The 13,228-nt window shown below is 41.1% G+C and overlaps 1 protein-coding gene across 3 annotated transcripts in view; it reads left to right on the top strand.

Moving 5' to 3' along the window:
- The first annotated feature begins 218 nt into the window (after window positions 1-218).
- Window positions 219-13,228, top strand: part of c18h10orf90 (chromosome 18 C10orf90 homolog) — a 56,095-nt gene continuing 43,085 nt past the window's right edge. For 2 of the 3 annotated variants that reach the window (XM_034193902.1, XM_034193901.1), the window contains exons 1-2: window positions 220-975; window positions 7,345-7,411. In XM_034193902.1, coding sequence (XP_034049793.1) covers window positions 388-975; window positions 7,345-7,411 — 655 coding nt within the window. In that variant the 5' untranslated portion in view covers window positions 220-387. Of the gene's footprint in view, window positions 976-7,344; window positions 7,412-13,228 lie in introns of all 3 variants that reach the window. The other variant, XR_004566486.1, reaches the window with a different exon arrangement.

Genomic DNA, 13,228 nt, shown 5'->3' with positions numbered 1-13,228 from the left:
AGTACCCACTGGCACCTCGTTGATATCAAGACATAATGTTTGAATCTCAAGCTCAGGCCTAAAGAGAGTTGGAGGTAAGAAATAAAGGCAGGATTTCATCACTAAAAGCTTTATTTCCGGAAAGTATCGCACAGGAATAAAATTGGGAGTCTGTTTTGTTATTGTTGTTGTATTTGTAATTAGACCTGTCATTCTTCACAGGTTTCTGAGGCCTTTTTCTCCTAACAGATGATGAACATCAATAACGTAGCAGATCCGTACCCCTGGCACATCTCAGGCTAAGAAGTCAAGTTTCAGGAAAGCATTCTCTTTCAAAGAGTTGCTGTACCGGGCTTTTATTGTGGGCTGAGGCTGAAACCCGAGAGTGGTTACTTGAGCGCCACAGGGATGACTCTCCGACAGCCAGCTGTCCACTTACGAAGGGCTCAGAGCTGGAGGAGATCAGGAGATGACTCCTGCTGGGAGAGACTCATATCAAAGGACGAGGACTTGACTTGTGCTGTTCGCCTACCGCATATATCTCGGCCCCTGAGCACCACTGAAGGGGGCCGGTTGGATGACTGGGTGCAGGAGCTACATCAGATGCAGAGCAACCATTTGAGAAGCCCGGTTCCTGGTCAGGTTCAACCTTTGAGTGATCGGACAGCATCCATGCCATCCCTTGACAAAGACCAGCTCGGAACTTGGAGACAATGCAAGTCTCAATGTTTCAGCAGGGGGTCAACCCCATGCGGGACTCTCAACCTGTGTGAGGGTACAGTGGGGAGCCAAGAGTCTCTCCAGGTGGGAATAACTGCTCCTGCCCAACGCAGAGGGAGTTGGGAAAGAGTTCATATCATGCAGACACCACAGAAGGAGCAGACTAAACTCAGCTATCTGGATCCCGTCAAAGTAGGGTGGCTGCCTGTCCAAAGTGTATTAATGATGGCGGCAGATGATTGCAACCAAAGTCATTTGTCTCAATCTTGTCACCAGGTAAGATACAAAACACATGATACAGATACTCTAGGAATCACTTGGGCAGTTGTTTAATTTGTGACTAATCCATTTTTTAATAAAATTAGTTCAGAAGAAATGACTGAATGGAACGGCCAAATCCTACTTTAGAACTGTTGCTACATTCGTGGTACAATGATGATTGAAGAAATATGACCAGCTATTTTTTTATATATATATATTGGTTTAATATCAACACTGCATCAATTTGCAGCGTTACCTTCAGTCAGGCTGGTTACCATGAATGGTGCAACTGATTCCAGAACTACCGAAAAGCCATTTCAGTGAAGGTCAAGGACATTGGGGTGATGTGTCAGATTGCTGTAGCTATTACTGTCTTCATAACCTCAAGGTACTATTACCTAGTAAATATAAAACAAGTTATTTCAGGCCTAAATTGTGCTTGTAGCACATGAATATCTCTATGTATAATCTGAGACTCGTAGGATCTTGAGGATGTCAAACAAGCAATGGGATTCCGATTCCAGTGGGCACTGTGGGAATCAAACCCAGGTCTACATCCACTCCTTATTCCACTGATCCACCTGATCTTGATATAATTTGCCATATTTTGAACATATGGTAAATTTATAAAAGTCCTGTGGCAACTGCCCTGTTCAGCTTCATTTAGGAATATTTTAAAAAAGGATATTTTTTGCAAATGAAGCAATCGTCGAAAGTGAGTCAAGCCCTCAGAGGTTGAAACATTAAGAATATTCAATTATTACTAAGTCATGAAAGAAAATTTTATTTTTTTCCTCAGAGAAAATTGGTACGGTTTCACCCATTTGAGTATTTGTACATATTGCTGGCACAGCTGTGGAAGGCCATGAGTAAGTACTGTGTGATGGAGATGATGGTGTATCGTGCCAGGGAGGCTCACACACACACACACACACACACACACACACACACACCACACACACACACACACACACACACACACACACACACACACACACACACACACACACACACACACACACACACACACACACACACACACACACACACAGAGTGCAACAGAGAGCCATTTGTAGTCAAGTCTCAGTTACCCAGGGCTCCAGCATCCTTTGAAAACAGCTTACTCTGCAGGACCCTCACACATTCTAGAAAGGTTTATGGCTTATTTGGAGCTGTGGTAGTAGAGATGGAGGTCCATGCCCTGAGAGGATGCAAGTCAGTGTGCAGAGCAAATTCAACGGCAGTATACCCAGTGAACTGATAATATGACTTCAAAATCAATAGGCTGCTGAGCTGTACCTGAGATTTCACTGCACTCACACAGCACACGTGATTTTATTACTGCTTTTTAATACAGCTGCTAGAAGATCTACAATATATGGTTGGCTTTATAACCATTTATGGTTCAGAAAGTCAGTCTCTTGCTTGTCTGTGGATATAACAACTCAGAAAGTTAAGGATGGAATTTGATTGCCAGGTTTGTTGAGATAAACATAGGCACCAGGATGAAGGCATTGGCTCGATACACCATCGCTTCCAGGTAAAACTCATTTTATGAGTATTTTGGCGGAACACCAATCCAAGAGCATGATCTGGATGTGGAGTCAATCATTTCGAGGCATTGCACCATGCGTCAATGTTTTTATGACTGCATGCCTACCAAAAGAGCAAGTTACAAAGAAGTAGAAGAAAGTCCTATCCGGGCCTATTGATGCCCGTGGTTATATTGATTCCACAGCAGGAAGCCGAAAAGAATCTATATATGACTATCCCTGGACAGGATTCCACTCCGATGCAGGCCACTTCCCCTGTCAAGGCCCGTACCCATTTATACCCTGTAAAACTCAATGAGTTAGTTGAACTCAAACCACTTGAGGAAACCGACTGCCTTAAAGCATTTGAGTTTGCCATCTTAAATAAAATAATTTTCAAAAATGTCATTGTTAAAGTTTTAGTCACTTAATTTTATAGTTAATTAAACTTATGTAAATCTTGTTTATGTTTTTCAATAAAAAAGTGACAAAGTTCTTCCTAAAAAAATTTTGGATTAGATTTTTTGATTCATTCTTTGGTTTACTTGTTGACTCTGTGTTGTTGTTATGACTCCGCCCATTCACTCCCCTTGGGACATAAACTCACAATCTCCAGCATGGAAGTCGGACTCTCTAAACCAGAAGGCTAAAACCCAGGGCTCTGCCCTTGTGACCAGAGAATTCTTTTGAGCTGTTGAGAGTGAGGTTTACTAACTACATATGCACAGCAACACCTGCTGGCCTCCGTTACATAAACTCAATTAAAATGAGTGAATGGAATGCACTGGAAATACATCACCAACACTTAAATGCCCCAAAACTTTAAATGCATTTAAAGGAACTGAGTTGTTATGACAAGAATTCATTTTTGAGTTAGTTTAATTAATGGAAATGAGTGACTATAACTTTTTTCAAAGTTTGAGTTACATTAACTTAATTATTGTATTAAAATGGAGCGTTCGGTTTAACAGTGTAGTTGCGTGGATTGTGAAATGCAGATGAATTGTCTTGTCTAAGACAAGTAGTGTGGCCAGGAATAAAACCCTGATCTACTACATACTGGCAGCCCATCTTCGTTTCCCACTGAGCTGTCTGCTCTGTGCGACATTAAATTAGATTAAATAACATTCGATTACAAGATTACATAGATAGAACTTTATTAATTCCTTAGGAAGACTCCCTCATGGAAACTGAGGTTCCAGCAGCATTGTATAGCAGCACACAGGGTCAGAAGCATACAGAGTATAAAAAGTGAAAGTAAAAAAAAAAAGAGTTTGTAAATACGATATAAGTATAAATACATAATATAAATGCAAGATATACTGATCAATACTGGTTTACTGGCTACTACTGTTCCTCTCATTCCCGACCTCTGTCTTCCTGTTACAGATGAAGTGCTTCAGGGTTGCACAGTTTTGCATTAGTTTATGCTGTCAGCTACAGCAAGAAGGTCCTGGGTTTGAACCCATCCTACCTGAATGGTTAGAATTTTCTTTACAAAGTAGGGGTCACCATAACTTAGTCTTCTCCCTCACTCATCTCCTTCTTACATGGTCATTCGGTTGTAGGGAAATGTATATTCCACACTGTTTTGCAGTGAAATGAAAACGTCCTTGTGTCTAGCCTCCGACTTGTCTAAAGAAAAATGGCTGTAAAAATAGTGATTTTGTTTTTTAAAATGGAGGGAATTCTTGGATGTTTTTGGTAAACCCGTAGAATTAAAGCTGATTGTGTACATTATAAACACATATTGTTTCATTTCATCGCCATTGTGTTTCTGTCCCAGCTGACTGTATGTGAAGCTATCAAAAAAAAAAAAACCTTGTTTGGGATGAGCTTTGTTTCATCAGAAAGAGTGGTTTCTATGACTGTGGTTTCAAGTTAACTATCCACCTACCATACTTTCCGGATTTTGCATCATCTGACTTCCACCTGTTTGCGAATAGATGCCAAAATCAATCAATTCACCCATCCTCTACACCCGATTTTTTTTTCTGTTGAGGGTTTGCAGAGGACATATGAGTATAATCTGATCCCAAATATGGTACACTACTCAACAGCCCATCACAGGGTTGTCATATGGTCAAATGGTTTGAGAGAGGGGTGAAGGAGGCATTCTATGTGAAACAGTTGAAACCCAGCCTTAACCGGGGAGGGGGTCTGAGACACGTCTGGGGTCTGTTTACAATGAGGTACTCAGATCAAAGCAGTTTCAGTCTTTTGTTCATGGTAATGAGTCATTCACGTCATCAGGAGAGGCGTCAGTCCCATCGTTAGGAGGGACAACTACCATGTCATTAGGAGGGTGCTAACAAGAGCACAATAGGTGCTAATTAAAGCACTTGTTTAGTCACTAGCCTACAGCAGTCTACCTCTCGGTAGGAGAGGTCTGGTTAGGTTTAAAACTCCAGCTTTTGTGGCTTCTTTTTGTTCTTCTCTACAAGGGTCAGACAGAAGTCAGACTACCAAAGCAAGAACTTTAGCTGAGGAAGCTTCTGCGATTTGAAGCGAAACATCCTCGCGTCAAGCAACCCAGTCCAGTCGAAGATTCAAGCTTCTCTACTATGGAAACCACCTGGACAACTGAGAGCCTACACAGAAACATATTGCCAAACACGTATTCATACTCACATTCACACGTGTGGGCAATTTAGAGCCCCTAATTCCTTGAGCTTTTATGTCTTTGGATGACAGGAGGAAGCCAGAGTACCAAGCAGGTATGTTAACTCTACACATGAATTTAAAACAACAACAACAACAACAACAACAACAAAACAAACAAAAACAGGCTGAGTTTGAACCAAGCCCCAAATCTGCCAAATCTTGGAGTTCCTTGAGTGGCTGCTTGAAGCTGGCTCCAAGTGTGAGTCACTCTCCAGTGAGCCACATGTTAAAATCCTGAACTTCTCAGCAGAAATAAACATGTTTACAGTTTGGCACAAAAACGGTTTTGGTCTGTATAGCAGTTTCTCAGTTCATGACAGCTGCATGGTATGTGGATCTATCCATCCATTTTCTATACCCACTTACTCCAATTAAGGGTTGGTCACGGGGGGCTGGAGCCTATCCCAGCAGTCATAGGGCATGAGGCGGGGTACACCGTGGATAGGATGGCAGTCTATCGCAAGGCCACACATAGACAGACAAACACATTCACCCAATTTATTACAACTATCTGAGATAATATGGCTTGGCTTGGTTCATTTTAGTCTAATGGATGAACTAAGAAGGCTGTGCTTCAGTATTTCTGATCAGTGAAAATTAAAATATTTTAAGTTGTATATTAGCAGTGCTAACCCTGCGACAGACTGGAGTCCTGTCCAGGGTGTACCCCACCTCACACCTGATGAGGTGGTGAGATAGGCTCCAGCCCCCCTGTAACCCTTAATTGGAGTAAGCGGGTGTAGAAAATGGATGGATATTAAAGTGTTAGTGCTAATTTGCAGGTATTGCAAATTTGGTGACTTTATCGCCACTGTTACTGTAACTCTGGTTACTGAGGGAATATGCTGGTCATAGTTTTCAATAGCGGCACCCCAAGCCACCTGTTCCGAAAACCACCACCCATAAAATACCTGAAGCAAGGTTGGCACTGTTAGCTTTAGCTTTAGCTTATTTGGTAACAATGAGTTCAGGGGCATGTTTGGACTGGTGGCAATCCGTTGATGGCGAGGAAGATGGCCTCTTAGTCAATACCCGGGTGATGATGGTACCTGGAGATGACTGAACAGGCCCAATCTTGAAGGGCACTGTTTCTGATATACGCTGTGCATGATTGCTTGAAGTTGTGCTTTAGGAGGTCCCTGTGGCATTTTTTTCTGCTATCCTTTGGATTGTTTTCCTCCACTCAGCTGGGACTAGAAGATCTGCAGATTTGGGAGTTATCTACCATAACAACGTAAAAAACCCACCAAAGCTGGTTCTTGATGATGACACACTCAATGCTCTGGAACTTGGCTTCAGCCAGGACGCTGACATTGTTACAGTTGTCTTTCCACCTTATACTCCACAGGCAACATTAGTGGAATTGCTCAAGGCACTCCTGGTGGTAGGTGGTCAGGTCTCAGATACATACAGCAGGGTTGGCATAATGATGGTTTCGTAGACAAGGATTTTCATCTCTCGTCAAAGATCTATGTTGTTAAAAACGTGGGTTTGATGCCAGGTGAAGGAAGTTCCTGCACGCTTGAGTAAGCATTAGATCTCTTTGTCGATGACAGTGGTTGATAACACATGGCTGCCTAGGCCTGGAAAGTGGGTCACATTCTCTGGGACCTGTCTGTGCAGTGTTACAGCAGGAAGCTTTGGGTTGACCATGTTAGGTGGAGGCTGGCACAGGAATTGTATCTTCTTTAGGTTGACGTGAAGGCCATGCTTGGTGTAGACATCATCAAGGGTTTCATGAATTTTCTCAAGACCTTCTTCCTAAAAGGATGATACGCTGTTGACATACTGGAAGTCCAGGAGTGAGGTGGTGGTGATTTTATTTGGTTCTCAGGTTCATTTGTCATGCCCATGTTATGCCATCTTGCCAATGCTCCACCTCTTTACCCATTTATGGTTTGGCCAGTTAGGAGGAGAAAGACAATGCCAAGATAGTGACATTTGGAATTGCCCACTTTGAACTTCAAATCTTTTCTTCAGAAAACCTACAGGTAATGTTATTGCCAAAGGGAATTGGATGGGGAGAGGGGGTTCCAGTATCTATACAGTCTATAACTTCAACCCATGGCCTTTTCGCTATAAGATATTAAACACCACAATACTGTGTTGCCCTGAAAACATCATTAAAAATGTTTTAATCTTCTGATGCTAATCTTTATTATCTCTTTTAATTGGAATTCTTTTGCAGGTGAAACTGAAACAGCCCATCACTCCAACATTTACGAAGAACCCAGCAACAACCAACAAGTTCCAGGGTCTGTACTTTGATGCAATTGATTGTGTCAGTATTATGTTCTTTTCTTTTGTAACTGCAGGGCACTGATCTGGGCCCCTCTCCTATTTCCAAAAAACTGGAGAATGGTGCACATCGCATCACTCAGAGCTAAGATCAATTCATGACATTGTAATTCAAAGAAATGAAGAAAATGTAACAACTACAACAGCGTAATACCTTAAACACACAAAGGCTGCATTTCAGTGGACCTTTACTGGTTGATTAGTGCTAAAACAAATATGACCACAGGGTTCGCCAAAGGATGAACAAGAGCTTATTTCAGGGCTGACTTGCTGCACTTTTACCTGCATCTAATCAGCTCATAGCAGTACTATTTATTGTGACAGGACTGAAAGGATAGTGGCTGAATGGCTCTTACTAAAAAAAGGGACAGGCAAAAGAGGAGCGGGACAGTGAGGAGAGATGCAGAAGGAGCTCTGTTAATCTTTGATCATGGCAGGGTTACACTCTCAAGGTTTGATCTTTCAACCTTGTCCTAGTTTGTCCTTGTATTATCTTGGAAATGCTCAGGCTGCTTACAGAAATTAAAGCGATCCGTCCTTTGCAAACATATGATAGAACGTACAGGTGCCCTGTTAGTTTAGGGCTGCATGTTCTGACTGTGGTGACAAGAAAACTGAACTCATACTTAGCGTGCATTAGACATTAAAGGTGCAAAGGCGCTCAAAGTCTAATGCAAGCATCATTCCTTGTTTCCACCTGATGCCGTTGTGGTTTTTACCCCCAGCACCCACACGTGCAAACTGCAAGTACTACAAGTACTGCACTCCTCTGTGTGTGTGCCCAAGGGTGCATTGGTTTGAAACTGAGGTTTTGTCAGGCGTAGTACTTGGCCATTAATATTAGAAAACAATTGCACCATAGACCAGCAAAACCCTGGTCTAAAGCCGAGCACAGTGTATTTGTTGTATTTAAAGGGTGCAACATTCAGTTGTGCCTTACAAAAGCAGGTTCATGATGCACCCTGGTTGTGCACACAATGAAACTGAATTGAAAATATCTATTATTAATAATAAAAGCATTCATTTTATTTATATAGCATGTTTTAGTTGTACATTTTGTACATTTTGACTTTAAATTGTACAATTCAAAGGCATTTAGCGTTTACAGTTAACTAAAACCAAACACGTCCCCAAGATTTTTGCATGACAGAGATGATTTGCTTTTATGAGCATGCAAATCTGAGTGTCATAAGTATAACAGTGAAAATTAATTGCATAGCTTTGCAGCATCTGTCCAAGAGGTGCAATGTGAAGTGGAAACAACAAAGGGCCCAAAACACAACCCTGTGGTACAACATATTTCACCACAGAATTGGTATCACTGTGCAAAGCACATTATGATCTGTCAGACAAGTACAATGCCCACCACGTATATGTACCTACTGTACATCAAAAGAAAAGAAAACAAAACAAAAAACATACATGCTAGTGCACTTACAGAACCCCTTTTTTTTCCAAAAACAGTGAGATCCTACTTCATTACCTCCGCCAAGGAGGTTATGTTTTCGGTCGAGTTTGTTTGATTGTTTGTCTGTCTTTTTGTCAGCAGGATAACTCAAAACGTTTTGAACGGATTTTGGTGAGATTTTGTGGAGTGGTTGGAAATGACAAGAGGAACAAGCGATTAAATTTTAGTGGTGATCCGGATCACGATCCGGATCCAGGAATGTTTTAAAGGATTCTTCCCCATTGCGGGATAGGGGAATTTTGACATTCTAGTTTATAACTCCACAAAAACAAGGCAGAAAGGCTTGAAAAAAATTAGGGTGTAACATAGTCAAATGTTCTATGAAACAACAAAGTTTGGTGATGATCGGATCCAGATTCCGGATCTGGTGATCCAGAATATGCAAAAATATAGGGAAAATAGAAAATGTGTCAGTGTGAGGTGACAAATGAAGCTAGAGATGCACAACTAACACCAAATTGTAGCTGAATCTGTAATTATTCAGTAAGGTGTCATCAGATTTGATGTAGCTTCAAATGTTATGGCGCTAGATCCAGAAGAAAACCGCCATTACCGAAAAATTGTTTTTATACAATAACTTTTGAACTAATAAAGACATAAAAGTGATTCCAAGTTCTAGTGGTATGTTTTCATGGTCAAGGATGTCAAATATAAAGGAAAGAAAAGTGTATGTATCATAGTTTTGGTTGTAACACTAAATTGTTGAATAGATCACTGTGCCAAGGAGGGAATCTCTTTAGGGTCAGTGACCCTATGGCCTTGTTAGTAAACGATATCAAATACAACACACTGCAAAGAGGAAATCCCTCATGACAAACTATGCAGGGCTGGGGAGCACAATGAATTTATTAGATGAAGGACTATCATTTGGCATTATTATATTTTAGTGGCAATGAATATCACTATCCAGATTACTTCACTTAGCAAAAGCAAAGTGATGAGTCAGCAGAATACTCAGCAGTGGTTAAGTTCTGGTTCAGTGCACATCACTGAACAAAGTACACAAGGTGCAAAACCCACTCCCAGGTGTTGATGAATCACGCCTAGTATCCAGAATACCCAGAGGCTGACATCAGCACCTTACTGTCGCATATATTCTGCTTCGGTGCACTTCACTGAATATATAGAAGGTGCACTTCATTATGTAGCACATGCAACACTTAAAAAAATAGTTCTATTTCAGAATTTACTGTTATTTATTTAGAGAAGTGTTTCATAAATGTTAAGAAATTCATATATTTGCAGTTTAGTTGAATAATAAATTGAATTTTGTCTCTTATTTGTTTTTGTCTATAAGCACATGCAATATCAATATCAGTGCTCAGATGACAGTAGCTTCTGGGAAAGGTGCAAGTTGCAATAAACTGTGATGCCAAGCGCTAAGGATACATGCTATCCAGTCACAGCTGATGAAACTTGTTTTACTACTGAGCAAACACCATTGTTACACTTTTTTAGGTTCAATGATTCCACTGCGTGTAGATGTTATGGTGTCAGTGACCCCATGGCCTTGGTGGAGGTTTGCACTCTCTGAGTGCTTCTAGTTAACATTTTATCATGTACCAACACCAGAGGGCGCAAATTCTCTAGAACATTTCAAACTGTTTGTTTTTAAAGAGTTGGTGGTATATTGATGCCCCATTTACACCAACACAAAATGTCTTCCTTTTGACACAGTCTGAAACAATTTTTCGATACATGGATGTTGCAAAAGTTTTGATCCGTGTTTCAAGTTGAACAAAAGGAAGTGTCTGTCTGGTGTGCTTAATTCCAGTGTCTTATTAAAAAAAAAGCTCAAGACATCCTCATGGATTATATTTCATAAAGTATGAGCAGTGTCCGAGGTGGGTATTGGGCTCCACCAGGGCTGCTCCTTGTCACCAATCCTGTTCATGATGTTTATGGACGGGATTTTATGGTGCAGTCAGGGACTTGAGGTTATCCAATTTGGTGACCTCAGAGAAGATGTGGTTCTGTTGGCTTCATCAGGCAGTGACCTCCAATGTGCACTGAGCAGGTTTGAGGCTGTAAGCGACTGGGATGAGAATCACCACCTCCAAATCTGAGACCATGGTCTCAATCCATAGATTATCCATCTATGGATTGGTCGATAGATGGATTGGTGTCTGATGTTTTATGAGCATTGTCTGGACCATCATGGTGAAGAAGGAGCTGAGCCAGAAGGCGAGATTCTTGATTTACCGGTTAATTTCCGGTCCTATCCTTTTCTGTGGACATGAACTTTGGTTAATGACTGAAAGAAAAAGGTCACTACAAGCAGCTGAAATGAGATTTGTCTGTTGGGTATCTGGACTTACACTCCGGGACAGGGTGAGAAGCTCGACTATCTGGGAGGGACTCTGAGTAGAGCTGCTGTTTCTTTGCACTGAAAGTAGCCAGCTGAGGTGGTTTGGACATCTGTGAGTATACCACCTGGTCCTCTCCCTCAGGAGGTCTTCCAGGCATGTCCAACTGGGAGGAGGCCCCGGAGAAGACAGAGGACATGCTGGACGTTGTGTGGGAGATAAATCCCCCTGCCAGCTGGGCCTTTATCTCCCACCTGGCTTGGGAAAACCTCAGGATCTCCCAGGAAGAGTTAAAGGACTTGGCTGAGGGTCGGGAAGTGTGGGTTGAGCTGCTTGTCTACTCCCACTGCCACCACCACGACGTGGACCCTGATAAGCGGCAGTTCATGAATGAATATCACCCATGCAAATACAAGAAAAAATGTCCAATATTCAAACTAATTGTGAGTTCAACCACAGGTGTTTGCAATTTTGCATAATTCATCCAGCATCCACTAACATCCAGCAGGATGTTCGCACATCTACGGTTGTTTTTTTTTCTCCATTGAGCTGGTGGATCAAACTTAACCAGATGCAGTAGGATTCGTCCAATTGATGTGTTCTTTTTAATTTGGTGTCACAAGATGATAGCATTTATTGTTTCTGAGATAATGTCTATCCAAGCTGGCTGGGATGTACTAACCTACTCACTCATTTACATTTACTTGTGGAATTTTGTATTGCGATAAACATTATTGCACCTTTATATCCTTATTTTCCCTCTATACTCTAAGTTTATTAATGTCATTGATGTCTGACTGAAAGCATATAACAATGTGGGATTCTCACGGTTCTCCATTAAACTTCACATCCCTAGTTACGTATGATTGATACATTTTATCAACATCGAGTGAGGTTTCATAAAATACAGCAAAATGTGAAAAAATTATTGGTCCATCCCATGGTCATGGCACGATCCAGAATCTACATTTAGATTTCAAGCAAGAACAAAATTGATCAAGTTCTAAGAGGAAAGTGGTGGCCTGAAGGGCAGAGAAGCAGGCTGGTGACCAGAGGGCTATAGGTCTGATCCCCTAAAAGACATGTTATAGAACAGCACATGTTGATATATGGTCCTCTTGAGGAAGGTCCTTAATCTCCCATTTGCCTTGTATGGCCTGTAAGTAATCATTATAAAGTGCTTTGAGCATCTGCTCTCACACTGGAAGTTTGCTATAAAATGCAAAGTGTTTACGATTAACAGAACTGATCATTCCAACTAAAGTCAAACAAACTCCAGCAATCACATTGCTTGTTTGACAGAGGTAATAATATAATATAATATCGATACCAACGCTGGTATTGATATTGGACGTTCCTCATGTAAAAAGACTGATACCCAAGTTTTTTTCTGTCCCGCACGCACTGACTGGCAGATTCATCAAAGTCTACTCTCTGTCTGTAAGAGCAGCGCTGCGCTGTGTCACACAACACGGAGCAGCGCACCCTTGTATTGTGGTTTGTTAGCCCTCTACCTCAGGAGATTTTGTTTTAAGTTGTGTTGAGTGATTTTTTTTTTTTAAACAAAAATGTTGACTGTGATAATAAAGTATTTTGTTGTCACGTACAATGTTTGGCGAAATTCTATCCTAGGTCTTTTGGATCCTTTGGATCTATGAAGCTTAAATATGAAAAAGTATCGCTATCGGTATTGATATCGGGCCTGTATTTACTTGGTATCGGATCAATACCAAAATTCTCAGTATCGCCCACCTCTAGTAATAATACTAATGTGCACATGAATGAGTGCATCAATGACTGAAATGTCAAATATAACACAATGCTAAAATACCCTCAGCCTTATGAGCATTTTGTTCTTTATAATCTGTAGTTGTTTAATTAATTATTAAGATCCTATTCACCCTATTGATGTATCCCATAATCCCTTGTTCACCAGAGAGTCGCTGCAGTCAGAACAACAGAGAGAATCCACATGATGACAACTGTAAATGAATATTATA

This window comes from Thalassophryne amazonica, chromosome 18, assembly GCF_902500255.1.
Source record: "Thalassophryne amazonica chromosome 18, fThaAma1.1, whole genome shotgun sequence".
In the NCBI taxonomy this organism is placed as follows: Eukaryota; Metazoa; Chordata; class Actinopteri; order Batrachoidiformes; family Batrachoididae; genus Thalassophryne; species Thalassophryne amazonica.
The sequence above is the reverse complement of the archived record's forward strand: the minus strand, read 5'-3'. Positions and strand labels throughout refer to the sequence as shown.